The sequence below is a fragment of the Danio aesculapii genome, chromosome 20 (assembly GCF_903798145.1).
Source record: "Danio aesculapii chromosome 20, fDanAes4.1, whole genome shotgun sequence".
NCBI classification, from domain to species: Eukaryota; Metazoa; Chordata; class Actinopteri; order Cypriniformes; family Danionidae; genus Danio; species Danio aesculapii.
In genome coordinates this window covers 27,860,554-27,887,892 of record NC_079454.1, presented here as the reverse complement: position 1 = coordinate 27,887,892, position 27,339 = coordinate 27,860,554, and the positions used below count along the sequence as shown (strand labels likewise).

Here is a 27,339-nt window from a genome sequence, read left to right as displayed (position 1 = left end):
TGCTGTAAGGCCTATGAGGTAAACTCTGTGGGTAAACCTCAATAAACTACTTTTAAAATATTTTTATCCCAACAACAAACAGAGCAGCTTTCATACAAGTTTTGACCTTTATAGCCCGTCTAAATTACAATAAAAAAATTTTTTTAAAAACGTGGTTCGGGGTATCGGCATAGAGTTTGTTATATTCCAAAGTATGTCCAAGATCTACAGAATTATTAGCCCCCCTTTGAATTTTTTTTCTTATTTAAATAATTCCCAAATGATGTTTGACAGAGCAAGGAAATTTTCACAGTATGTCTGATAATATTTTTTCCTCTGGAGAAAGTCTTATTGGTTTTATTTTGGCTAGAATAAAAGCAGTTTTTAAATTAAAAAAAAATCATTTTAGGTCAATATTATTAGCCCCTTTAAGCTATATTTTTCTCGATAACCTACAGAACAAATCATCACCTAGTTAACCTAATTAACCTTGTTAAGCCTTTAAATGTCACTTTTTGCTTTATAGAATTGTCTTGAAAAATATCTAGTAAAATATTAGTTACTGTCATCATGGCAAAGATAAAATAAATCAGTTATTAAAATTATTATGTTTAGAAATGCGATGAAAAATATTCTCTCCGTTAAACAGAAATTGGGGAAAAAAATAAACAGGGGAACGGGGCTAATAATTCTGACTTCAACTGTATCTTTGGTATATTTTTCACTGCCTTCTTACCTCCATTACAGTCTGTCATTTTTTAAACAAACGTAAGCATGACTTGTTTTAGATAGTAAACAAACACACAAAACATTTCTATTTCCATTTTTCTTTTATTTGACATACTGACCTGCTACAACGTATTGCATAGAATATGACTGCAAAAGAAAATGCTTTATTATTTACAGACCTCATCAAATCTGGTCAAAAACAGAGCAACAGCTCAAGGGACAGTTTCTGGGAGAAGAAAAGGTCATTAATAGCAAAAACAACAAAACAAAAAACATCTAGCCATGTACTCATTCAAAGTTATATAGGCTCACTACATAGTGTCATTTGCAATTAGGCAAGACAGCGCTTTATGTTCATATTTTCATATTGCACTTGGGACAAAGTGACATTGAGGTTTCTGATATTACAATTTTATCAGGATAATTAAAATAAAGTTTGCTTAAAAATAAATAATTGCCAAATTAACATGATGAAGTGATGTTTAAAGCTTGCTCTTTTGTGCCTTACAACCAAGCAACTTTGAGAAGGACCATGATAATACAAACCCGTGCTGCTTACGCTATTCGCTGTGCAAACGGTACGTCAAACGTACCGTACGTTATCAGAGTAAAGATGTTCACAAGTTTACATTGTAAATGTAAAGCACTTTTCACTGCTGCTCTGTGCATCACTGAAATCCATGCACAGACTAAATCATAATGAACATTAGTTAAAATCCTGGGGTGGATTATTGTGGAACATTGAGAGACTGAAATTCAAGCAGCAGGAGACATTACATTTAAAAGAGGATGACAATTGCAAGCACTCCTTGATGTATTCAACCTCTTTAACAAAACAAAAAGCTGCCTAAATTACTGCCTGGTCCAAAGAGAAGTGAACACACCATAAAGAAGATCCCATTCAGTTCATAGTCAGCACAGATTAAAACCTTTACAAATAATTTCAAAGATAAAACATCTCTTCATAATTCTGCATCATCTATGTACACATTATTACTAAGAAGAAGAGGAGGAGGAGGAGGTAAAGTACAAATCACACACTTCAAAAAAAAAAACAAAGAACACCCTCCTGAAGACCGAGGTCTACGGATCATATTTCACTCTTAAATAAAAGCAATATATTATCTCATGATCTTCAGTCAACAACAAAGAAAAAAAACATCAAAACACAAGAAAATGTATAAATACAAATATATATATACAAACAACACAAATAAAAAGCAAAAGAAATAAACTGATCAAGCTTACAAAGCTTAAAAAGCTACACACTCATCAGATCCACAGCTCTCGGCATTAAAAGCCGGCTGCTGTTGGAACACCGATGGTCTCACCATTCACTCTCTCTGGTTTCATGAGCATGTTTTCCTAAAATCTGAGTGTAAACTTTGCAAGAGTCTGGTTTTCTGTGTCTTGTGAGGGGAAGAAGGCAGGGCGGAGCATCTGAGAGCCTGAGTTTAAAGGGGAACAAGCAAGTCAGTTTCTACGGAACAACAAAAAGCCCTTCTCTACAGCCGCCTTGAACTTTGTAATTACTATTTAAATGTAAAATCATATATTAAATAGTATATAAATTATGAATAAATATGTATCTCATTGTTTTTCAGTTGGAATGTCTAAAACTGAACTCAAATTCAGACTATCAAGTCAGTAAATGTCTGTCTAAAGACACTCCACCATGAGCAAACTGCTTCCACTTGTTATTCTATTCCATATGAAGCAGGCAGAGAGCAAAGCTCCTCCCTTGAATCAAAACGATTGGTCTGGAGGAGCACGGAGCCCCTTGGGCCTCGCTGAGGGCGGGGCTTGTTGAGAGTGCACCAATGCGAGCGTACACACACACCAGCTGTTGTCAAACTCTCAATGTAGAGTTCAGCACTAGCAGGGCTCTCCACGTGACAGGAGCTGTTTGCTTTAACTCCCCCCTTAATCTCGCTCTCTAGTTCTTCCCCTCCCCCTTGTCTCTGCTCTGTCTTAATGCAGACCGCAGCTCGTGGCTCTTTTCGAATACAATTGCAGCAACTTGATGTTCAATACAGCTGAAAAATGAACACTCTAGCAATTTGCGTTTCAGCAGTGTCTAAAAACCCAAGTTATTACAGGCCTTAAACTCATGAAAAGTAAGCAGGTGAGACGTAAGCTTGGACATTCAAAATAAACTGTGGTCTTTGAGACCACAGTGCAAGAGGCATCCATAGATATCCAACAACAGCATTTAGCAGTGTAGATCACAATGAAGGACAGTAAAAAGGAGATGTGGACCCGCATTTGGGTAATGGCTTTTTTAGAGGACAGAGGATCGTGCTGAGTGCTCGAAAAGTGGCAAACGACCCATGTAGGGCGTAGAGCAGGAAACTCAGGCAAGTCTATGTGCAGGTCCACAGTGTGCAGTTCATCGTCGGCAGTCTTCATTCTCCGTTGTAGGCACTATGTTCATACGAGGGATTCGACGGTGGCTGTGTGTCTGACAATCATGTACGTGAAAAGTAGAAATAGCATTAAAGTCCAAGCGATTCCAAAAAATATAATCAGTTTTTTTACACAAGCGACAGATCATTCTGAAACCAAACGAATCAGAAATGTTGCGGAAAGAACGTTTTTAAATAGAAAGATCGAGACAAAAGCGTTTCTTCTACAGCTATAGCTTTGGACTGAGTTCTACCACTTGAGGAGAGGCTTTCCCGTATATAAAACAATCAGCGTTTTTTTGTTTGTTTTGTTTTTTTTGAAAGTTATTGGAGAGAAACCATTACAATATAGTTGTAACAACGACAGTCTTTGTATAGAGAAAGAGCTCTTGGTATCTTGAGAGGTAGTGTGAGTGCTGCATGTGCGTGACATGATCTGATAATCGTAATTACTGACAGTAAATGTAATGCTTCAGAATACAGTGGAGATCACCAAAAAAAGTTATTTAGCTCATCAAAAGCTACGATGCGTCCATCACGTCCACTTTTCTTCAATGCCATCCTCCTTTTTAATACATCCGAGTCCATTATAAATAAGCGTCAATGGTAATACTTTGTTTTTGATTTCCAAGTCCCTGCATATTCATATCTTGATTTGCCTAAATATGAAGGATGGCAGCATCAGCTCGACCATCTGAAGAGTCTTAAAAATGTGCATTTATCCTACAGTGAGAGTGTGTCAGGCAGTTTTTCCATTTAATATAGATTTATATAAATATATCAGTCCTTTGTATAAAAAAATAGATAAAATATTTGTTTTGTTTTTTTTAAAAGAAAAACACATTGTATTACTCATTTCCCAAAGAAAACATCGGGATGGCTGAACGAGGATACTGTGTTACGAGCTGGGGCTCAGGAGCGCACCAGGATCTCCATGATGTGGTCCAGGTCATTGAGGTCTGAGAGACAGAGCTGTAGGCTGCTGTTGGAGGTGCAGCTGGAAAGGCTCTTGAGGCCATCATCCAACGTGCCGCTTCTCTGCGCAGGAACCGCCAGAACAGAAATGTCAGAGGAGTCATACATGGATGTGTCGATGTCCTCAAAGATGTCATCTAATGGCAAGTCTGTTAAGTAGCTGGTGGAGTTTGTAATCTCAAATGAGCCAAAAAGTGAATCTGACGACTTTGTGTTGTTTTCACCAGCAAAGGATGGCAAAAGAGTCTCATTTTCAGTGCCACCCAACTGGACCTCCTCTTCATCAGCTGTCATAAGGGGAAACGAAGGGGACAGGGCACCGGTTATAGGTGCAGGACAGTCTAAGGGCACGGGTGGCAGCTCTGGGAAGTGACGTGGGGTCTGGATGTGAGGGAGTGAGGGCCCGAGAGTGGCTGGTGGAAAACAGGTTTCCCCCTCCTGTTTCATCTCCTGCTGAATCTGGCGGAGGGTGTTGGCCAGCAGGACCGAACGGTGCAGGCTGGGTTCGGCTCGCCGCTGGCAGCTTTGTAGTTTGTCTAGACACAAGTCCAGCACCAACTGCCTCTGCTGAGGATATGGCAAGTCTTGCGCTGGGTCCTCACATGTGCTCAGCTTACGTTTCACCCCCCGGCCCAACAGATATCTACAGAGGAAAAAATAACAAAAAAAAAACGTTCAGAAACACGGGACAGAAATATCATAACTAGAGGTGAAATAAAACATCAGGTTGCATGAAAGCTATTTTAACTTTAAGCTTCGTCCAACATTATGCTGCTCCCAAAAACAAATCAGTGGCACAGACAGTGTATGTAGCAACACTAAAGTTTATTTACAAGTTAGACATTACACAAGCCTCTATATCTCTGGAATGAAACAAAACAAATGCAGTAAGCGATATTTAAATAAGAATGGACAATTAACTGAGGAAAAACAGTTTTTTAAAACTTGTCTGAAAAAAAGACTGTTCATTTTGCAAGGTTTGGGAGCATCCTTATAGCTTCAAAAAGGTTTTAATTCCAATGACTTGTGGTTAGGGCTGCACGATTCTGGCTAAAGATTTTCTCATTCTGTAGATGTAAAATAAAGGTTAACATGAGTAGGCTATTATTATTGTTAATTCTCAAACATATGGTAAAACAACAACAACAATATTAGGCATGTGTGTAGGTCTACTGTTGGTTAAAATGCAACAATTTGTATTGACTTTGAATGGTGGACTTAAGCAGACTTTAAATAAAATGACATCACAATACAACTTTTCATAATTCAGAAGTTGTATTATTATGTTTGAGACATAAGCATTACATTACATAACATTATTAGACCATTTTATTCAGTGGTAAAGTCAGAAGTTTGTCATTATCAGATTCCCTCTTGCATTATATTCAACATTATAGGCTAGAGTAGCTATACTGAACCAGTAAACATTTATTCTCATGCGCAACACTTTGTGTTTGCTATGACAGAAAAAAACATATCAAATTCTTGTCGTAATCAAGACTCTAAAATGCAATATGATCATTTAAATGATGTGCGCACTTTCGGTTTCACTTTCACTGCTAAGTGCGGTTCACTGTCATGGCGGCTGTCACTTTGAGAAAACACAAAACAAAACAAATGCAAATCATTCCACCTAAACGGCTCCCGAACGATCGCTTTACACAACAAACTGAACGTTATTTACAACCGTATTATCTGATATTCACAGCCTTTGCAGGTTCTGTTCACTAAAGTAGACATCATTGGCATGCATGCGCACGTCCTCTCAGTAGTACAGTGCGTCAGCTCATGGGCGATTTTGGCGGCTGAGAATACGCCATTACATTGAGAGAAATTACATTTTTAGGTGAATTATACCTTATAAATACAGTATGTAACACTTTTAACACCATTTAGAGGTGTTCATGTTGCTGAGCAATGTATATAAAAACAATATGAAGACTTGTGCGACCGCCTTTATGCTCCTCTCCTGACCTTGAAAATATAATTGGCTGAATTGCAGAAAAGCTGAATTAAGATCGTGTGTAGGGTCGAATTGAGATCGTGATCTTTTCGCGATTAATCGTGCAGCCCTATATGTGGTGTAACCAAGTATTTAGTAATTATACATGCACATCATTTGCTCAAATAGTTGCTCAATTGAAAAAAAAAAAAAGTAAACTATTACCCGTTCAAAAATAGCCTTTTCTTTAAAGAGGTTTTTAATGTAATTTTTTTGAAAGAAAATCAGATGTTCAAGCAAAAAAAAAGTTTTTGTAAATCAACATTTTGAAACCAAAGCAAACATGCTTTTTGATAAACAGGGTACAATGATCTGAATTTAAGACCATGCAAGGGTTGGATCCCTTGAATATTCGCCTGTTTCTTGCAGAGTCAACGTGGTTGTTTGTGCCAGTTATTACCTTGCCATGCAATAAACCAACTGTGAATAAAACTGCACAGTGACTGTCATCCATGCACAGACGATTGCTGCACTCTATTCTTGACGATCACTTTCGCCTTGAAATTTGACTGTTATCTGATACATGACTGATAACGTGGAGCTTTAACCTGACACAGCTCTTTCTCCTCCTCCCAGAGCGGGGCTTCCTGAGCGGTGGATGCATTAGCTGAAGCTCCTCCTGCCTGCGACTGCAGTACACTTGAGAATAAGCTCATGCTTCATTAGCGCTCTCTTCACACAGCAGAGGAGGATATGCAGCACAAGAGCACAATGCTTATTGCTGCAGCACTCCACAGCCTTCCAATATATGTGTGACAAGACTGACACCCTTTATAAAAATTTTTTTTTTAAAAAGTTCCCCCCTCAAAAAAAAAAAGAAAATCCACAATATTGACATCAAGGGACCCTTTTTAGACAGGTTTACAGAAAGATTCATCAAAATGAGAATGAAATCAAAGCAGATCATTCTTATTTTATAAAATTTTATGCACATTTTTTGTGCCGTCCTAATCTCTCCCCTTGCAATGACATTTTATCTCTTCTCTCATGACAAACTAGTAAAAGAGGTACACAAGTGTTTGTTTAAAAAGTTGTTTTGCAACTTGTACTAATACTGTTGAAACGTTTTATTAATCGGTTTAGAAATAAGTTTTCTGGCATAAAAAACTGAAAAGGGCTTCAAAAAAAAAAAGAACTTTTTCCACTATTCAGGCAGTTTTATAATCATCTCATTAATAGTATCCATGCTAACTTTTTTGACAGATACTTTAATAGATCCAGTTACTTAAATCAATTGGAACACTTCAAACTTACCAATACGATGGTATCGACAGAGCATTTCTAACTGTGCATAAGCTATTTTTAAGGTACGTATTGCTGAGAAAATGTATTCCTAATAATCATTTATTGTGGATTATTGCTCCTCCTAATAATTATTAATATCAATTAGTTTAATACATGAGCATTTCTGTACTTAGGGAAATTACATTTTATTTTGTGGGTAAAAAGATGAAATATTTTGTTCAATGACATTAATCTAATCTAGCTATGCACTGCAAAAACCTCACTTAAATCACTGAAGCTGCAAAATTAAAATCTCTTAATTTCATTTCACTGCATTGCTAACTTCTTTTAGAAGAAATTATTTTAAATATAGACACGCAGCGAACACACACTAATATAGAGATTAGAGAAAAAGCAAAACCACTCACACTTTCTACAAGCTTTTAGACGGCTTCGTAAACAACAATAGGACAACACTTTGTTTGAGCTCAGACTGACCATGGCTCATTATTATATCTATTATTACGATGTAATGTCTTGGCTGCGTTTTTAAAAATGGCATGTCGTCCTCGCTGCAGCCTATAGTATGATGAAATACTGGATCAGGTCCAATACATAGTGGACATTGTAACGCACACTAGGGTAAGGCCCATGCTATTATGATAGTTGGGTATAGGGTTGGGGTAGGTGTAGACATTAATAACTGTATGAGTTGGGTTTAGGGTTGGGGTAGGTGTAGACGTTACTAACACAAGCAATGGGTAATTTAGTAATTAAAGAGCCCCTATTATAGGTTTTTGAAAACATCTAGCTGAGGTTTAAATCTGATAGTGCACAGTATTTAAAACTACTGATTGAGGAAAGTTGACTGCGAATCAAATATATAATTTGTCTTGGGTTAAAATCTTTTGCCTGTTTGTATAGATGTCGATGCAAAACATTGCCAAATATGAGGCGGTAAACCTCAAAGTGGTATGGTACGGTTTGATTTTTGACTTTAGACAGTGGAAACAGACAAAAAAAAAATTCTACCGAACCGTACCACTCGGGGGAAACTCAGGGCGTACTCACACTATGTACAGTTGCCTTGAACCGGGCCAAAGCACGCTTGTCCCCCCTCCCGTCTCTCCCGACGGCCCGCACTCACATTACATTCGGGCCTGGGCACACTTACGTCATCGATGATGCACTGGTCAGAAACGCTCTCGCTCAGCACAGTGGAGATTTCTTTAGTTATATCGTCGTTTAAGTCATTTAATATGCAGTGATGCGTAGTCAAATATTTTGCAGAACAGATCAGCCACTTTTGACGCTCATAAACAATCATAAATTCCTCGTGCTGCAGGAATTAGGAGGTTTGCTGAAGGTGCAGCTGTCGTGCAGTGAGGGGCTTGCGTCTTCAATAAACTACGACAGATTGCGTTCATTGTACAGTAAGAATGATTAATTAATCCATATGAAACAGTCCCTTAAAAGTCACGTCTCGCTTTCAGTTTCGGGCTCAGGCGCGTTTTGCACTCACAAACTCACAAGGGTACCGCGCCAAAGCCCAAGGGAACCGTGCTCTGGCACACCTCTTCCAACCGGGCCAGGGCTGGCCAAGTGAACCGTGCCTGAGCCTGATTCAGAGCACTCACACTTCTCAAACGATCCGGGAAACGGTCCTGGGCACGGTTTGAATAGCATAGTGTGAGTAGGCCCTCAGTAGTTTCATTTTGCAGGAGCATTTAAATTTCAACTCATTTGAAAAGCTTTTCTTGAAACAACTGATGCCAAAAAAATTACTTTGCAGTGTGACTGCCATGACTTGTAATTTCTATAATTAAACAAGAGTTATTTCTGAAAAACTGAAAAAAAAGACAGGGTGTGACATGGTGGCTCAGTGGTTAGCACTGTCGCCTCACAGCAAAAACATTGCTGGTTCGAGTCCCAGCTGGATCAGTTGGCATTTCTGTGTGGAGCATGTTCTCCCCGTGGTCGTGTGGGTTTCCTCCGGGTGCTCCAGTTCCCCCCACAGTCCAAAGACATGCGCTATAGGTGAATTGAATAAGCTAAATTGGCCGTAGTGTATGTGAGTGAATGAGTGTGTATGCATGTTTCCCAGTACTGGGTTGCAGCTAGAAGAGCATCCGCTCTGTAAAACATCTGCTGGATAAGTTGGAGGTTCATTCCGCTGTGGCGACCCCTGATGAATAAAGGGACTAAGCGGAAATAAAATGAATGAATGAATGAATGAAAAAAGGCTTCTGAATACATGCAATCCCTCATTCAAAGCTCACTATTCCTCAAACCTCAAGTTTTGTTTGGGCCAAGCATTTACCTACAAACAAGAGCAAAAATGTGGCTTGTGGACACATGATTTGAATCCTGACTATAACTGCTCTGACAGATAGCGGTCTCAGATCTGGAGGGCTGGAGTGAAAAGTGCTGTAAATATGAGACCGTCTATCCGCCTCTGCGCTTTCTATGGTGTAGGCTCCCCCCTCCCCTTTATCCATCACCTCGAACGAAGACAGCAAACCCCCGCAGGTCTGGTCACTGACTGCTCTTCTCTACTACAGAAGCCAAGAAGAGCCACTTGTGTTCAGAAGTAAAACGGATGCATTTCATTTCATAGTCTCGCTCCCCCCATGTAGACAAATAGTTTAGGTTATTTAAATCGCAGCCAGTAATGAACCTTGAATATGGCTCGAATTGATTAAGCAAGGAAGACCATATTTGTGTCAAAAGTGTTTTAAATGATCACTTTCAATGCCTGCAAACAGCATGAATGTGTGCGCGTGCATGCATGGGCTGCAGCGCTCAAGTGTGTCACGCTGGGGCTAACAGTTATATAACCATCTACGCTAGCAGAGCACTGAAGGCTCGCTCCTGCTCAGCCCAATAGGTGCCTTTGCCACAAAGCAGTCACAAGGCTTCAAAAGGGACATTTTGTATTCCTGCAGATTTCACAGCTGAATTCCGGCAGGAGTACACGTAGGCTTGGAAGAGGGTCTGCAGCCTGTCTCTGTCAGCAACAGAAAGCTATAAATGGAAAGCAAGCAAGGCACCATGGAAAAAACTATATAATCCAGAAGAATAGGATGTGGAAGACTTCATATCCAGTCCAAGTTCAATCAAGTGTTAAAGCCTAAGATAAAAGCTCATAGTGGATAAATCTTTAGCATCAGCATTAGATTTATAAAGCATTTTTTTCATAAGACAAACTGAACAACTTGGAACGTGACTTGGTCTCTATAAAGTATCGCAGCTTTAAAGCAACAAGGCATGATTTAAATTGGGCCCCTCTGGTTAGACTGGCCTCTGTGGTCTGCTTGCCATGGCAACAGCGGTGGATGAGAGGCTGGTGCATGAGTGGCACAGAGTCTGCAGCTCAAAGACAATAAGCACAACTATGGAGACAACCCTCAAAGTGGGAGAACACAATAGGAACCATAGAAGAGGCAGCATTGCAGTAGAGTATGCTGCGTTGCATCAGTTCATGTCTGCACTCATACTTGATGGTACTTCAGTTTTTTTTTTTTACCTAATGGTGACTCAGAAGTGAGGCCCGCCATGGAAAGTCCCACCATAGGAATACAACACAAAGCAGAGATCAACCAATGCTGTTTTTTTTTAATGCATAGATTATAATTCATTTCTGCCTAAAACTAGATGTTAGTTATTTATTAATGAAAATGACACTTTGATTATGCAAAATCAATTAATAATGAATAATACAAAACATGTATTGTTAATAAAGCTATAATTATGATAAACCATTTATTGGAAATAGGCATGGGCTGGTATATGATTCTGACTGTATGATATCCTTGGATAAAAATATCATGGTTTCATGGTATTGTAATTACTGCTCTAAAATATATTCACTTTTAAAGGGCACCTAGGTTACCCCTTTTTCCAGATTTAATATAAGTCTTTTGTGTCCCCAGAATGTGTCTGTAAAGTTTGAGCTCAAAACAACCATCGGAGTATTTGTTATAGCTGTCTGAAGTGTCTGTATTATAGCCAGTAAAACCTGGTTGCTGTTTTTTTGTACTGGGCCTTTAAGGCTAGTCCTCCCCGCCCACCGTTCCCACGTGCCTGTCAGCAACATGCCTCAATCTCCGCCCTCGGCTGCCTCAGGAAGCAGATCTCAAGTAACGTTTGTGAGAAATACTACAGTAAGAACTTTACCAATGATTATTTGATGCATTTTTAATTTGTTGCAACCATGAGTCACACACAATGTCGTTACAAAGTTTACGTGCACACACAGCGAGGACACACGCATAGCGCAGACACCCACACACAGAGAGAGAGAGAGAGAGAGAGAGAGAGAGAGAGAGAGAGAGAGAGAGAGAGAGAGAGAGAGAGAGAGAGAGAGAGAGAGAGACAGAAACAGCGCACGCGTTTAGCTTCGCACTCTTTTTGCACGCATATGTAACAGGATATAGGTTAATCCTCACTGCTGTATGAATATCTGTTGTTAATGTACAAAATAAACCTGATTTAACGTCCACAAACCGGGATTGAAGCATCTTCCTTTATAATTTGTTCTGACACACGGCTGTGCTGATGAAGTAAAGCGAAGCTAAATCGATGTAATTCATTACACACATGCACTGTTTTAAAACATTTTAAACTTGTAAAACTCACTCTTGATCACATTTGATGATGATTGATGATCCTAGCGAACTGAACAGACCTTTTATTCCCGGTTGCTTTGGGCACGTCCTGTCTTGTTGATATGATTATATGTGTTACCACGGAGACATGTTAACTGGAGCGTGTCTATCAATATTGGTGGGTGGGGGGACCGCATTCCTCAAGTTGCGGTCAGTCTGAAAACCGCTCCAATTGGTCCACCGTTTTTATGTTGTTAAATTTGAAAAACAAAAAGGACTGGGTGTGTTTATCACCTCAATATGACTGTCTATACACTATATCTACACACGCCTGTCGAAACAGCTTTAAAAGTAGATTTTTCACCATAGGTGCCCTTTAATGTCTGTGTAAAAAACAAAAACTTTTCCCCCCTTTGAACACAATATATCTTATCAGATTTCTTTACAATTAAAAATGGCATCTTTGGATATCTTTTCTGCTGGAGATAATGTTGTCCTAAAAAACTAAAAAGAACTGTGATAAAAAAATCTTACATGTACCATAGGAACGGTATAGCAGAAAATTTTGGTGGTTTTAAAACCTTTTCCAAACTGCGGTAAACCTTGAAAACAGTTATCGCCCCATGCCTAATTGGAAATGTATTGACTAATTTCTATTAATAACAAAGTTTGTTTCACTTTTACAATGATTCTGATTTAAAAATGACAGCACTGTTTTTTTTTTAACCCTGGACTCTCAAGTTAATATTCATAATTCTTGTGCATTACAGTGCCTGGTCATATGCATCTTTTGATCACTGACTTAATTTTGCAACATCTTCCTTTGTGTATAACAAACGGGGGAAAGTTTCAAACAAGTGAAGGTGATTAAATGACAGAATTTTTAGTTTTGGATGAACAATCTTTTAAGGAGCTATATAAGTGAATTCATATGGACAATGAGACTAATTGCATTTTGTTAAAAAAATTTAAAAAATATGCTGGACAAAAAAATTTGATGTCTTGACATTTTCTGATTAGTAAATGGGAGGATCTAAGATTCTGACGATATGATAACCTTGGATAAAAACATCACAGTTTCACGGTATTGTGATTACTGCTCTAAAATATATTCTGTTTAAATGTCTGGGTAAAAAACAAAACACTTTTTTCCCCTTTGAACACAACAAATGTTTCTCAAAATAAAATATAAAGTATTTTGGAACAGTAATGGTGTCAGGCTCAATAATTCAAATGAATCATTGACTTCTGCTACCTTCATTTGTTTCAAAAACACAGGATTTCTTTACATCTTTGGATATCTTTTCTGCTAGAGATACTGTTGTCCTAAAAAAAATAAAAAATAAAAATTCTTACATAAACCATAGGAATGGTATAACAGAAAATGTCGGCGGTTTTAAAACCTTGACTTTTTTTCTTTCAAACTATGGTATACATTGAAAATGGTTATCGTGCTTAATTGTAAATGGATTGACTAATTTCTATCAACAACAAACTTTGCTTCACTTTTATAATGATTCTGATTTAAAAATGACAGCACTAAGTATTTTTTTTAATCCCTGGACTCTCTGGACTGTCAAGTTAATATTCATAATTCTTGTGAAAACACTGCCTGGCCATATGAATCTTTTGTAATCACTTTATCCTGATTTAATTTTGCTTTATAATTTTAAAACATCTTCCTTTGTGTTCAATAAACGGAGGAAAGTTTGAAACAAGTGAAGATGATTAAATGATTGCAGAATTTTCAGTTTTGGGTGAACTATCCTTCCAAGAACCCTTTCAGATAAATCAGATGGCCAGTTAGACTAAATGCATTGTGTTACTAATCGAAAATTAGCTGGACAAGAAATTCGATGTCTTGACATTTTCTGATTAGTTCTAAGCAAGCGACCGTATAAGATTCTGACGATATGATAACTTTGGATCAAAAGATTAAAAATAATAGCAAAAAAAAAAAAAAAAGATATACATGTATATATATAAATTTTAAGTATTGTGATTATTGCTCTAAAATATGTTCTTTTTAAATGTCTGGGTCAAAAACAAAAAACTTTTTCGCCTTTGATCACAATAAATGTTTCTCAAAATAAAATATAATGTATTTTGGAGCAGTAAACATGTCAGGCTAAATAATTCAAATGAAATCATTGACTTCTGCGGTCTTCATTTGTTTCAAAAGCACAGATTTCTTTACAATTTAAAACAGCATCTTCGGATATCTTTTCTGCTGGAGATAATGTTGTCCTAAAACAAACAAAAAAAAAAAATAAAAATTCTTACATATACCATAGAAACAGTATAGCAGAAAAAAATGGCAGGCAGTTTTAAAGACTTGATTTACCAAACTGCAGTATACCTTGAAAACAGTTATCGTCTCATGCCTAATTAGTACAATTATTAAGATTTAAGTTAAGAGGACTAAACACAAAGCTAGCTTTTATTTTTATTTTCTCATGAAATTATGGCTGAAGATCTAAGTGTAACCAAGTATGCTGCTTTTTTTCATTTTACAGCAACCTACCAAATCATAAATGAATAGCAGCCTTGTGTCACACAAAGAGCCGTCACGTTTCACTAAAGGTAAAGATAAGGGCTTCATTTTTATCACTCTGTGGTTAGTACCTAAAATAAATAAATGAAACAGAACCCTGAAAAGTGACAGAGACAACATTGAAATGGTCTTTAGTCACACTCTGTGCCCAAGAGAAGATAAGAGTTGCTTTAACTCATATACTGCTATAAAAGCTATAAAATGTCCTTCTATGAGTAAACAGAACTGACATGGTTGAGATCTTTTTCTATCTAAACATCTTTACTCTGAGTCTGACTAAAGTGCCATCACACTAAAGACAACAGCAAGAAAGACTAGTATGCGAATAAGTATGCGAGGAATAAATGTGGTGAATAGACCATTTTGAGGGATGTAAACAAAAATAACGATCCCAACGTATTTCCTGTTTTAAGAGCCACGTATTGATAAATAATGTTATGATAGCTGTTTTAACATTTTGTTATGATTGAATTGCCTCTTGCTGCAGTTATAAAATAGTTTAATAAGAAGAAGGAAATGTTCTAGGGCCAATGACAGATCGAAATGGCCTATGCAAGCAAGAGAAAACAGAAGCACCAGGAAAAGTTAGTCCACAAGATAAAGTGGGAGGAGAAAGATTGTTGAGGAGTGTATGAAAGCAAACAGTGGATTGACTGCAAGTAGGAGGGAGGGAGTAGGTGGCAAATGCCATTGACAAGCCGAATAAGTCTTGAATAATGAAGCATTGGGTAGTCCGGCCGGATGTCTTAGTTTGGGCAGCTTTGTAACTGGGCGGCTCCAACAGAGTGACGAAGTGACTCAAGCCAGGGTGTTAGTCACGCTGACAGACGTGAACACACTCTTGTGTAGTTATTTGTCTCATCAGTGGTGCAAGCCTTTGAGACTTTGGAAACTTGAGTTTACTAAGAATTTCAGAGATTCGATATTGAGAAATGTATCTGAAAACTTGCTGAAAATTAAGTAGGTAAACTCTGCTGTGCAATGTTCAAAAAATTAAGTTGCTTAAAATAAATTTAAATGCTAAAGTGAAAAGATTAGAACCTTCTAACAAGGCATTCGCTTTACAATGACAAAAAACTGACAGCTTTTCAAGTTTCTTGGTTAACTGAAAGCTTCAACAACTCAGAAACACCAGAATGGTTAGGTTTGTGCACAGATGACTTGCTCGCAGTGTTTCTGCAGCATAAAGCATGACTCAAGAACTCAAATACATATTACAAACAAGCAAAGTTTTGCTGGAAACCATTTGTGGCAGCTATTAATCTACATTTTATCTTTCTTTGTAATATCGTTAGGCAAACAAACCAAGCTTTTATCGTTTCTGATACTTCACATGCTGGTTTCTTCGACTGTTAACTACACATTAGGTTTCCAAAAGACAGCTTAAACTGAAACCACACTTAAGTTTATTTTTTACATTTAGGACTACGATAAAAAAGTAATACAAGGTTCGTGTACAATTACACATCGTTCGTTAAGAAACTTAAGTAAAACTGAAAGCTCTTTAACTGCATTCAGGAACTTTCGACTTTCGCCATTTTTTGCTTGGTAACAGGTTTGGGAAGACGCATTTGATCCAAAAGCTTGGTTTTACTTATTTTTAATGAATCAAGTATGCTATTAAACTGTCGCATTTCGAGTGAACGTTAGTCGAGTCCAAACATCAGTGTAGAAAAATCGACCCGTTACGCAACCGAGACCACGCACGACCCACCGGGAAAACGCGAGGCGCTAAAGTTTTATTTGTTCATGCATGGTGCGCTTAATACTAAAACTAGTACAAATCTCTTTGCTAGCAGTTGTTATAAAGAAATTAGTGAGGACAGTGACACAAGCTCAGGTATCACCAACGTAAACTCGAGTTGTTACGTAAAGCGGGACAGTGCTTAAGCGCGCTAAGATAACGTTATAAAAATATTTAAACGAGACCCAGACGATTGCATAGTACTACCGACTGTCTAAATGTCATCCAGTAAACAGTTTCTGATTAAAAATACGTTACCTTGACGAGGAAAGGGCATCATCTCGTCCGCCGGGCTCAACTTCCTTCTTCACAACAGCGGACTCCACATCCAGTCGACACATAGAGACGGCGGGGATTCCTTTTTTTCTTTTCATGGACGCCTCGAACGCTGTGATATCCCTTTGACCCATACCATTATGTTTGGCTCTACCAGTTGCTTTGTTGTTTAGCGTTTATTACTACCAATTACTCTGGCAAAACGTGAGCGCTCACCGCTAGCCTCCGCAGCTAAGCTCACAGTGATGCGCAATGTATTAGCCAGTTAGCTAGTTCGTACTTGGTAAAGTACGGTCTCTCTCTGTATGCAACTACGAAATTAATTTACCCAGGATCCTCGAATGACGGCTACATTCTCTTGACTGATAAAAATAAGACTTGCGATTGTTTAAACCGGTCGCTGAACTCCGTGTTGAGCTTCTAGTCCAAAGTCTTAACATTATTTTTCGCAAAACTACGCGACTAATCGCGTCTCAACCGCCGACACGAGAACTGGACTCTCGCTACACTGTAGAATGAACGGGAAAGAACTCAGCTGATTGACGGTCGTCAGGTGGAATTGTTGTGATTGGTCGATCGCGTTCTCAGACCCGCCTAGTAACTGCTCCTGATTGGTGGAAGCGTGTTCTGCCCCCGCCTCTCCAGTCCATCAGATTCGTTGCTCCAACATGCCCACAGACCGAAAACGTGACCGTTTGGATCGCCGGATAAGGGACCTGGGCACAACCGCACTGTAATAGCACGTTTGTATTTTTTTCGTTTCTTTTTGCTTTTTTTAGACAAGCAGTCCACGATTACTTCCCTTCTGATTAGAGGAAAGCTAAATTATATATATCTTATATTTATTAACAAATATGAACAAAATTTTGCTTTTGCAAAGTTTATTTTTAGTTGAGTCTAATGCATTGTTATAACGCCTTCTTGTAGCTATGTGGGTTGGATAATTCACACTTTCTGATATATAACCCAATATCTGCGCGCGAGCGGAGGGATTTAAACATTGACGTTCACTGAGTCACATCTGCTGACGTCACGTGCGTGAGAACGCAGTATGTACAGGATAAACCGTGACGTTGATATGAAGAGTGGATGATCTACTGTACGTTTACTCGCCTAAATGCGAAGGCATGGTTGACAATTAATATTTTTTTTGCGCTTGACAGAGTACCCTCGCTATTTTTTTTAGTGTACTTTACTCTTTAAAGATTAAAGACCTATAATTAAGAGATTGAAGTGGACATATGTTAAGGACTTATTATCAATAAGATCTCTGAATGTTCTCCTGTTTTTTGTCTTACTTTTTCAAGTGCAAATGTTGTTCCAAGTGCAAACGTTTCCTAACTCAAGATAGCAAAACGACTCACCTCAACTTTTACCCCCATCTGTGATAATTTAGATTTTCTGCCAGGAACTGAAGACCCACAATTCAAAGTCTGGTCACTGAAAGGTCTCACTACATTACATGACTTGTTTGATAGAAATATTTTAATGTCTTTTGACCAACTGACCAATAAATATAATATTCCGCGACAAGATTTTTTTCGCTACTTGCAATTAAGAGACTTTGTGAAAAAAGACACTACAATACTCGAAAACCAGGACATTTCAGTTGTGGAAAGACAACTTTTTTCATACAGGGACAATTCAACAAGCTGTTTCTACAAAGTCCTTAAGGATTGTGGCTCTTTAAATACGGGCTCCTTGAAAGAGACTTGGGAAAGGACCCTTGATATACAAATCACAGATGATTAATGGGAGGAAGCTTGGAAAAATGCAACGTCCCTAAGTGTATGTAACAGAGTAAAAGCAATGCAACTGAAAATTCTACATAGAGCTCACATCTCTCCCTCACGCAGGCACAAGTTTAAAAAATAGTTGTCACCAATGTGTCTGAAATGTAAAACTGAGGAAGGAGACCTTGTTCATTGTTTCTGGCTTTGCAGGGAAATTCAAAAGTTCTGGGCTATGATTGAACAAGAAATTAATGGTATTTTATCTATTAATATTGGTGGTAACCCCAAGCATATGCTGCTTGGGATATTCAACGAGATTAATATGGACAAACATAAAAAAACACTTTGCAAGTTCCTGACATTTTGTGCAAGAAAATGCATTCTCCTGAACTGAATAACAGACAAAACTCCTACAAAGTCTTTATGGCATAGGGTAATACTTGAATATGTACCACTGGACTACTTAACTTGTGTCTTACATGGCAAAGATGTTTTATTTCATGAGAGGTGGGATCCATTTTTGTTACATATGGGTTTAAACATAACCTCCATAATCCAGAGGGTTGATTTAACAAGGTCAGATCTTATGAAGGTTTGTGGTGCATGAATATGCAATGTCGCAAATTTTATTAATGCCCCCCTTTTTATTTTTTTTATAATTGTTTTATTTTTATTTTATTTATTATTTTATTTAGATTTATTTATTTATTTATTTTATTTATTTTTTCTTTCCCCCCCCAAGTTCTGTTCACTTGTTTGTTGTTGTATCTGTATTGCTTAAAAATTTAATAAATACATTATAAAATAAAAAAAAGATAGCAAAACGATAGTAAAGTTATTTTCTGAGATACTGATCAAAATCAAGTGTTTATGATTTAAAGTTATAAATTCTATAACCCCTTTTTCCCAATTACTCAGGAATCATGATTAGTTGTTAAAACAATAGTGTAAACATTAGATAATTGTGTCAGACATAATGCAACATTAAGCACCATCACTTTATAAAGACCCCTTAAAACAGAATTTTAGTTTGAAGAACTTTTGCACATCTCAGTTTTATACAAGTATTTGACTCTATTACTTATCCTACATTATAGACCCGTTTAGTAAAAAATATTGACACAGACCATTTTATTTCTTAATTCCTTTCACCCAAAAATGTTCTCGTTGCTCTGTTTCTACTCATTCATTCATTTTCCTTTAGCTTAGTCCCTTTTATTCACCAGGGGTCACCACAGCAGAATGAACCGCCAACTTATCCAGCATATATTTTACACAGCGGATGCCCTTCCAGCTGCAACCCAGTACTGTGAAACAACCATATAAACTCATTCACACACATACACTACGGCCAATTTAGTTGATTTAACTCCCCTATAGCGCATGTCTTTGGACAGTGGGGGAAACCAGAGCACCCGGAAGAAACCCACACCACCAATGGGAGAACATGCAAACTCCACACAATAATGCCACCTGACCCAGCCTGGACTCAAACCAGCAACCTTCATGCTGTGAGGTGAATGTGCTTACCACTGAGCCACCATGTCACCCCCCCCCTCCCCCCCTCCCCCAGTATCTACTGACATCTATAAATAATATGGGAAAAAAACAAGTGCACAATATAAATGTCATAAGTTGTACCTTTTATTAAAAAACGTTAAAAAAGCTACAATGCTCATATAAAATGTTTATACTCTATACTAGTTTAAGATCATACAATAGAAAACATCCTCTTAAAATTTAAGTGTGAGACAATGAAGAAAACAATTATCAAAGTGTAATAACCTATAACTTGCACAAACATAGTTTATGCAAAAATTGACTTTAAACAACCAAATATATATATGTAACAACTGGGGGAAATGTTAAGTAAAATAAAACCATCTCTTATTGACTGATTCTGAAGTATAAAAAAAGAATACTGTACTAAATGCATTTTAAACACTTCATACAAAGCGTGTAACGACACTCAATGCATAGAACTAGACAAATGCCTTCTCATTATGAGGGGTCTAGAGGACTAATAGAAATCCTTAAGCCATTCACCCATACTCAAATGGTTAACTTATTTAAAATCAATACTTATAGCAATAATTGGTGCAAATCATCAGAAGGATTAATTCTGTGATCGATTTGCTATGAGCAAAAGGCTTTGGTGAAACGGACCTATTATGTCCCCTAGAGTTAAAAAGCCACCCTGAGTTTGACCACAGCCAACACTCACCATTTGAAGTAAATAAATTAAATAAATTAAGTCACAATATAGAATGGGTTGGCCCCATTATACTTCATTTGTTGATAAGACAAAATAGAAGAACTTTGACGCCTAACAACAAACAAAACCTACGGCTGAGCTGATTGACAGCCAACTGCAATCAAACCTTGAGAGGAAAACAAAAATACTTTGTGCAAATGAGCACATGAATGGAAAACATGCATCACTGTATGTATACTTGGTGCCTTGTATATATTGTAGTATTGAATTAAGTTCCTTCGGTTTATGGATTTTTATAAACAGAAACGTTGCACATAAGAATCTAATCTCTTCATTTAAAATCAATTTGTAGGACATGTACATAATGTACAGCAACATATTACAAGAAAAATCTATTGTAAAAATATATTTATATACACATTTTAGACAATCTTTTGTCTCCTTATGAAAATATCCCAAGCTTTACAACTTTTGTATACATCTTGTTCTGCTCTCTGTAGTGTTATGAATATAACAAATAAATTAAATTAAAAAAAACTTGTCTGGACAGACAAATACAGAAAAAAATCATTAAAACATACAAAGGGTATGCAAATAAGATGACTATGGTCAGCTCATAAAAATCAAGGCCATCCTTCACAAGACATCAAATCTTTTCCCTGAAAGGACTCCAGACTTTACTTGCTTTCCATAAGGAACAGAAAAGGCAGTAACATTAAGACAAGCGTGTAAGTCTTTGAAAAAGGTCGAACCTAAGAACCCACAATGATTTCCATGATGTGATCCAGTTCATTGAGATCAGAACGACAGTTCGGCGTGGAAACAATGGAAGGGGAACTATGTGAAGGTGCCAAACTGTCAAGGAGGTCATAAGGGCCCATTTTGGGTGCGCTCTGCATGCCGGTCAACATGGTGTCCAGATCATAATAGGATGTGTCAACATCTGAGAATAGCTCTTCGAGAGCAGAGTCTGGACCTGGGGAACCATTTTTTATTTCAAATGTCCCAAAAACCTGTCCAATGGTCTTTGGACCCTCCGGAGAAGCCTCATCCTCTGTGTCAATCTCCTCGTCATCATCTCCTGAACCAAGTCTAGAGTCTTCAAGTGTCTCTTCGTCCCTCTCTACATCACTCTTCTCCCAGCGCTGACCCATGCGCCCTGACAGGCACACGTTGGAGACTGTATCACTAACAGAAACAGAGCACAGGGTCTCATCAGCTACCACCTCCTCTTCACGGCAACCCTCATAGCTGATGACGGAAAAGAGCTTCGGTTCTGCATCCGGCTCCCGTGACCTGCAGAGAACTTCAGTGGCCACCAAGCGCTCAGATGGGCTCTGGCTTGCACCACAGAACGCTTCGGTGACCATATGCCAGCTGCCATCATGGGTCATCTCCTCCTGAATCTGCCTGACTGTGTTGGCAATGAGAACCGAACGGCAGAGGTTTGGCTCCACCAGCATGTGGCATAACTGAAGTTTAATGAGGGACATGTCCAGCAGAGACTGCCGTTGCAAGCTGTACGAGGATGCCACCCTGGCAGCTACCAAGCCATCGTCAGATATCTCTTCACCACCATCTGCAAATTTGCGCTTGGTGCCCTTGGAGAACATGGTTAGCCTATACAAAAAAAGAGAGGAGAGAGAGATGGTCAGGTCATTTATGTCATTTTGGCATCTTAGATGTAATTCCTTTCACATTAGTTAAAAATTCATTGTTCAAAATCAATTCATTGTTACAAAACTAATCATTATAAAACTATAATAAATAACAAAGCTGTGTCCATAACTATGCATTTAATTAAACAGTGCATAAACAAGCAACAATCAAACAATTATACAGCAAGCCCAGTGTTATTTTTTGTCCTAGGAGATATACATGACAATGAGAATAATAGTATAATAATAATAATAACAATAATAATAACAACAACAACAGTTCATCGATTAATAATAATTAATTGCATATTAGAAGAATATAACATTCTAAATTACATACTATATCTAATGACTAATGTTATATAAATCTAATAAAAACTATATCTAATAAATGCTATAGTTTAATAAAAAATTTAAGTAATATCAACATTTAACTCCTACACTTCTGAATATTACGGCCACGGATCACATCTTGCATTCATGTTTAATCCACAGCCATCTCAAGTCTTTTTTATGTATGTTATCTTTGGACATTATAAGACTTTTAAGTACTCTACACTACATCAAATGACTGACTTAGCTAATAAAATGTTGGTATTTTGCTTCAAGTCTTTGAATGTGTATAAAAATGGAGGTGAAAGTAGATACCCCAAACAGAAAGTCTAATGTGGAGAGCCACAGTACTGAGACGAGGGCTCCCTGTCTCCGTGGCCAGCCAACCAGGGTTACAGGAGCCTAAAAGTAACAAACATGCATCCAGTATAGGAAAAACACATGACACCAACCAGCATGACAAAGCACATTATCTGTCATCACACCAACTCTTGACCGACTGAGTGTTTATGTGATTAAGTGTGTGTATGCATGTATGTTGGTAGGTGTAAGGAGGGGAGTAGCACAGGGACCTCGGATCAGCTACATTTGTCAAATACTGGTGGGGAGGTGAGAGGTGGGGAAGACATAAGACGATAGCTAAACAATGGTAATGAGTTACATTTTACACATCAAACTCTATGCAAAACAAGCAAACCAACAAATCCATTGAGTGCAAGCACACAAAAAAGAAACCACCACATATATTGCAAAGTCATTTCATGTTAAGAGGGATGACTTAACATAATGGAGATGATTTGCTTGACAGTTACCAAGATCACACACAAGAACTTTAAACCCATAACCACATTGTTAACCAGATATATTAAGGGCATGGGGGTTTGCCTACCTGAAGCATGGGTGACATCCCAGCACTGTTGAAAAAGAGACCAGAGTGCAAGCTGACACACATCCACTGCAACTAAAACTACAACCAACATTTCTTACACCAACACTGCATTCAGTTAATCATAGAGTGGAGCAGGAATGTGTACTAAACCTGGAACAGAGTTAGCATTTTATAGTTTTCAGTTCCTTTTGGGATGGGTTTTTAAGTCTGTCGTTATTACAAGCTCGAAAAATAATTTCATATTTTATTCTAAAACATCCAATACAATGTAATATCCCAATCATTTAACAAAAAAAGACAATAAATGCTGTCGAGTAGGAAATCCCATCTGCTCACTAGTCCCCTTCTATAGTGGGTTTTCTCTCATTCTAGTTACTCTATTAAACGTGTTTATTTTAAATCTGTTGAAAATTTTGCTGTGATGAGGTTGAAGTCATGTGACAATGTAGTTCATTTGTAGCCTAACACTAGCTTTTTACTTTTGCCACCACCACTGTAGCATGTTCATTTGTATATGACATTTAAGATATATTTCTACGAATTAAGCATTTATTCATCTTGCTTTTAGTAAATCACGCGCTCAAACATTAATCATGATTTTACCGCAAATAAAATGTTAAACATCGTGACCACAAATAAACCATGGTTTTGAAATACAAATAATACTTTAACCATGGTATCTGGAAAAAAAAAACTGGTTATACATATTAGGGCTGTACGATTTGGGGAAAATATCTAATTGTGATTTTTCTGACAGATATTGCGATTTGATTCACGATTAATTTTTTTAGTCAAGCTTCAGGTCAATAATCTGTAAGCAGTGGCAACATTTCTGTGACAGCTTTTAAAAATTACCTGTTTTTGATTGGTGTCTGTGACTTTGAATATTCATATATTACCAATGTCCTGTTTTTCTTTAATATTATTTGTCTATTAATGTTTTAGCAGCGGCAGACGCCATTGTCCCAATTGTCCATGCTTTCCTGTTAGTTTTTTTGATTGTGGCCGTTCCACATAGTTTGGTTGCACAATTCTGATTGCTCTGGGCAGGGAAAATTAAATAATACATAAAGAGTTGAAGTCAGAGTTATTAGCCCCCTGTTTATTTCCCCCCCTAATTTCTGTTTAGCGGAGAGAATTTTTTTTTTTCAGCACATTTCTAAACATAATAGTTTTAATAACTCATTTCTAATAACTGATTTATTTTATCTTTGCCATGAGAACAGTAAATAATATTTTACTAGATATTTTTCCAAGACACTTCTATACAGCTTAAAGTGACATTTAAAGGCTTAACTAGGTTAATTAGGTTACCTAGGCAAGTTCGGGTAATTAGGCAAGTTATTGTATAACGATGGTTTGTTCTGTAGACTATCGAAAAAATATATTAGCTTAAAGGGGCTAATAATTTTGACCTTAAAATGGCTTTTAGAAAATTAAAAACTGCTTTTCTTATAGCCGGAAAAAAAAAAAAACAAATAAGACTTTCTCCAGAAGAAAAAATATTATCAGACATACTGTGAAAATTTCCTTGCTCTGTCAAACATAATTTGGGAAATATAAAAAAAAAAAATCAAGGGGGGGGGGGGGGTCAAATAATTCTGACTTCAACTGTATATTTCAAATTCAAAGCCTCTTGCAAATAGCTAATCGCAATGTTTCAAATAGCGATTTGATTAAATCGCACAGCCCTAACACAAATGACATTCAATACATAAAAAAAAAACATGGTTACTATATTTTTACTATAATAAAACCATGGCTAATTTTCATAGGGATTGTGATGTTATATTTTTTCCCTCGTATTAACTATCATTTATTAAAGTGAGGGAACACGAGAGAAATAATGTGGGAACTAATTGGTTAACCCATGGACACAACACATGCTTTGTACATTTGTCAGAATTATCGTAGCAAAACTGTTGCTACTAGGCATGAGGATAATTGTTTTCAATGTATACTGCGCTTTGGAAAAGTCAAGGTTTTAAAACTGCCAAAGTTTTCTGTAATACCGTTCCTATAGTATTATAAGATTTTTTACTTACATTTTTTTAGGACGACAGTATCTCCAGCAGAAAAGATCTCCAAAGATGCCATTTTAAATTGTGAAGAAATCTGCGTTTTTTTAAAACTAATGAAGACAGCAGAAGTCAATGATTCATTTGAATTATTTAGTCTGACATGTTTAGTGCTATAAAGTATTTAAAATGTTTCTAAAAATAAAATATATCGTGTTCAAATGAGGAAAAAGTTGTTGTTTTTACCCAGACATTTAAAAAGAATATATTTTAGAGCAGTAATCGCAATATTGTGAAATCGTAAAACCGTGATATTTTTATCCAGGGTTATACCGTCAGAATCCTAGCCCATGCCTAGTTGCTACTTATCAACGTCTGACAATCTGAGCTTATTTTCTACCTTAACCCAAAAGTCAAATAGAAAATTAAACAATTTCGAGTTGGCTTATAAAAATACATAATTCCTGCACCACTCTATATCTAATAAAATGAGATTGCCATGTGCTATTGGGTAAAATAGTTAAGAATCTGAGAAACTATAATGTTTCCTACATTGCAAATGATGACACAAAACTAATAAAATATATATATACACATTTCATGAAAATAGGCAAAAATATGAAAGAATTCTTCCAGTAACTGGAGTCTAAACTAAATCAGACTTACAGCGAAGGGGGAAATGGATAAAATTCATCCACAGTGAACGAATCATACAGGCTCCACCCAGACAGACTCGCTTCCCCTCCCCCACCGCACTGACGTGGTCAAAAAGTGCGCTACTGGGTAAGTAACAAAATAAATAAAAAACCAGTGAAACAAACACCAGACTCTTAACACGAAAGTTCGATGGACAATAATCCACTGGATAAATATAAAAATAAGGTTACTCACAGACTCCCTGACATGCGAGACGGGGAAACAAAGGTATAAACCTCTCTGCTGAGACGACAAAGATGGAAGCCATTTTGATTTTTCAAACGGGTCCGATGGCTAGTTCGCTTCGTATACGGCCTTCCTAAACAGCATCTTCCACCCTTCCAAATGCTTACCGTGTCGGCAAAATGCACGTCAGAGTGAAATATAGATTTGGAAACACACACACATGATATGTAAAGGCAAATAACATGGGCGGCTAAACATGGACCGCACGTTCACTTCCGCAAACATGCCGCTTTTCGAAATCGACCGCGCATTTAACCATCGCGGATCGACATCTTCTGAAGCGGCGCGACTACATTGTATAAATTGTACTCAAATTCCTCATCCCAGATCGTTTAGACTTACCTCGTGTTATTTGTGATCTTTGGTGGCGAGCGTCATAAGCGTTTGAGGGCCGGGTTTAGCGGTGAAGCTGCTGCTCGGTCGGCCTCTCCAGCACAGATTGCAGGCAGCGAGACTGAGGAGCAGCTGCAGCAGTGAAAGCAAGGGCCGATGGGGGCGGACGCTTGCATCTTGATCGACAGCAGGCCCTCGCAGGAACGGGGAGCCCCGAACAAAAGCGTCTGTGATTCAACCCTGGGCCCCAACTTCAACAATGCACATCTTGTTTTTGAGGAATCTGAAAAATCAAATCAACATGGACGAATTTATAATTCCACGAAGTGCACGTTTGAATATTTAGCAGCTCAGTTTCCCTGTTGTTTACTAGATGTTACAGTGAGGAAAGCCAAACAGCATTTTCTTTTGAAAGCTTTTATTTTATTCAATGTGAATAATGACATGTCATAAATTAGTTTTAACATTTTCATGATTGTCAGGGGTGTTTCTACATTTATGTAGGCCTTTTCCTTTGTGATACATGCAAATGGTTTCAAAAAGCACATCTTTTAAAGAACAATTTAGTATTGGCACTTCATAGAACCACTGATGTTTATTTTAACATTTCTTTTATTTTTTACCTTTCTTTTTAAGAGTTTTGATGCCCAAACTCGGTCCTGGAGGGCCGGTGTCCTGCATATTTTAGTTCCAACTCCTATTAAATACACCTGAACCAGCTAA

The 27,339-nt window shown here is 37.5% G+C and overlaps 2 protein-coding genes across 11 annotated transcripts; both read right to left on the bottom strand.

Moving 5' to 3' along the window:
* Positions 1-790: 790 nt before the first annotated feature.
* On the bottom strand, positions 791-17,010 carry si:dkey-177p2.6 (uncharacterized protein LOC568712 homolog). The gene is made up of 2 exons (XM_056481338.1): positions 16,478-17,010; positions 791-4,731 (listed from the first exon to the last, which is right to left on the bottom strand). Exons 1-2 carry the CDS (start codon positions 16,627-16,629, stop codon positions 4,026-4,028), a joined length of 858 nt encoding a protein of 285 aa, XP_056337313.1. The 5' UTR covers positions 16,630-17,010; the 3' UTR covers positions 791-4,025.
* A 2,840-nt stretch (positions 17,011-19,850) lies between these two features.
* cdca4 (cell division cycle associated 4) lies at positions 19,851-26,759 on the bottom strand. 10 transcript variants are annotated; one of them, XM_056480904.1, is made up of 5 exons: positions 26,626-26,759; positions 26,233-26,385; positions 26,008-26,120; positions 23,324-23,348; positions 19,851-22,063 (listed from the first exon to the last, which is right to left on the bottom strand). In XM_056480904.1, the coding sequence occupies exons 2-5, from the start codon at positions 26,244-26,246 to the stop codon at positions 21,196-21,198; spliced, it is 1,020 nt and encodes a 339-aa protein (XP_056336879.1). In that variant the 5' UTR covers positions 26,247-26,385; positions 26,626-26,759; the 3' UTR covers positions 19,851-21,195. The 10 variants fall into 10 exon arrangements, with proteins under 10 accessions (XP_056336879.1, XP_056336886.1, XP_056336882.1 ...); XM_056480911.1 differs by lacking the exons at positions 26,008-26,120; positions 26,233-26,385 and adding an exon at positions 22,750-22,836 and having other exon boundaries at positions 26,626-26,754; XM_056480907.1 differs by lacking the exon at positions 26,626-26,759 and adding an exon at positions 22,750-22,836 and having other exon boundaries at positions 26,008-26,619.
* Between the last annotated feature and the right edge of the window lie 580 nt (positions 26,760-27,339).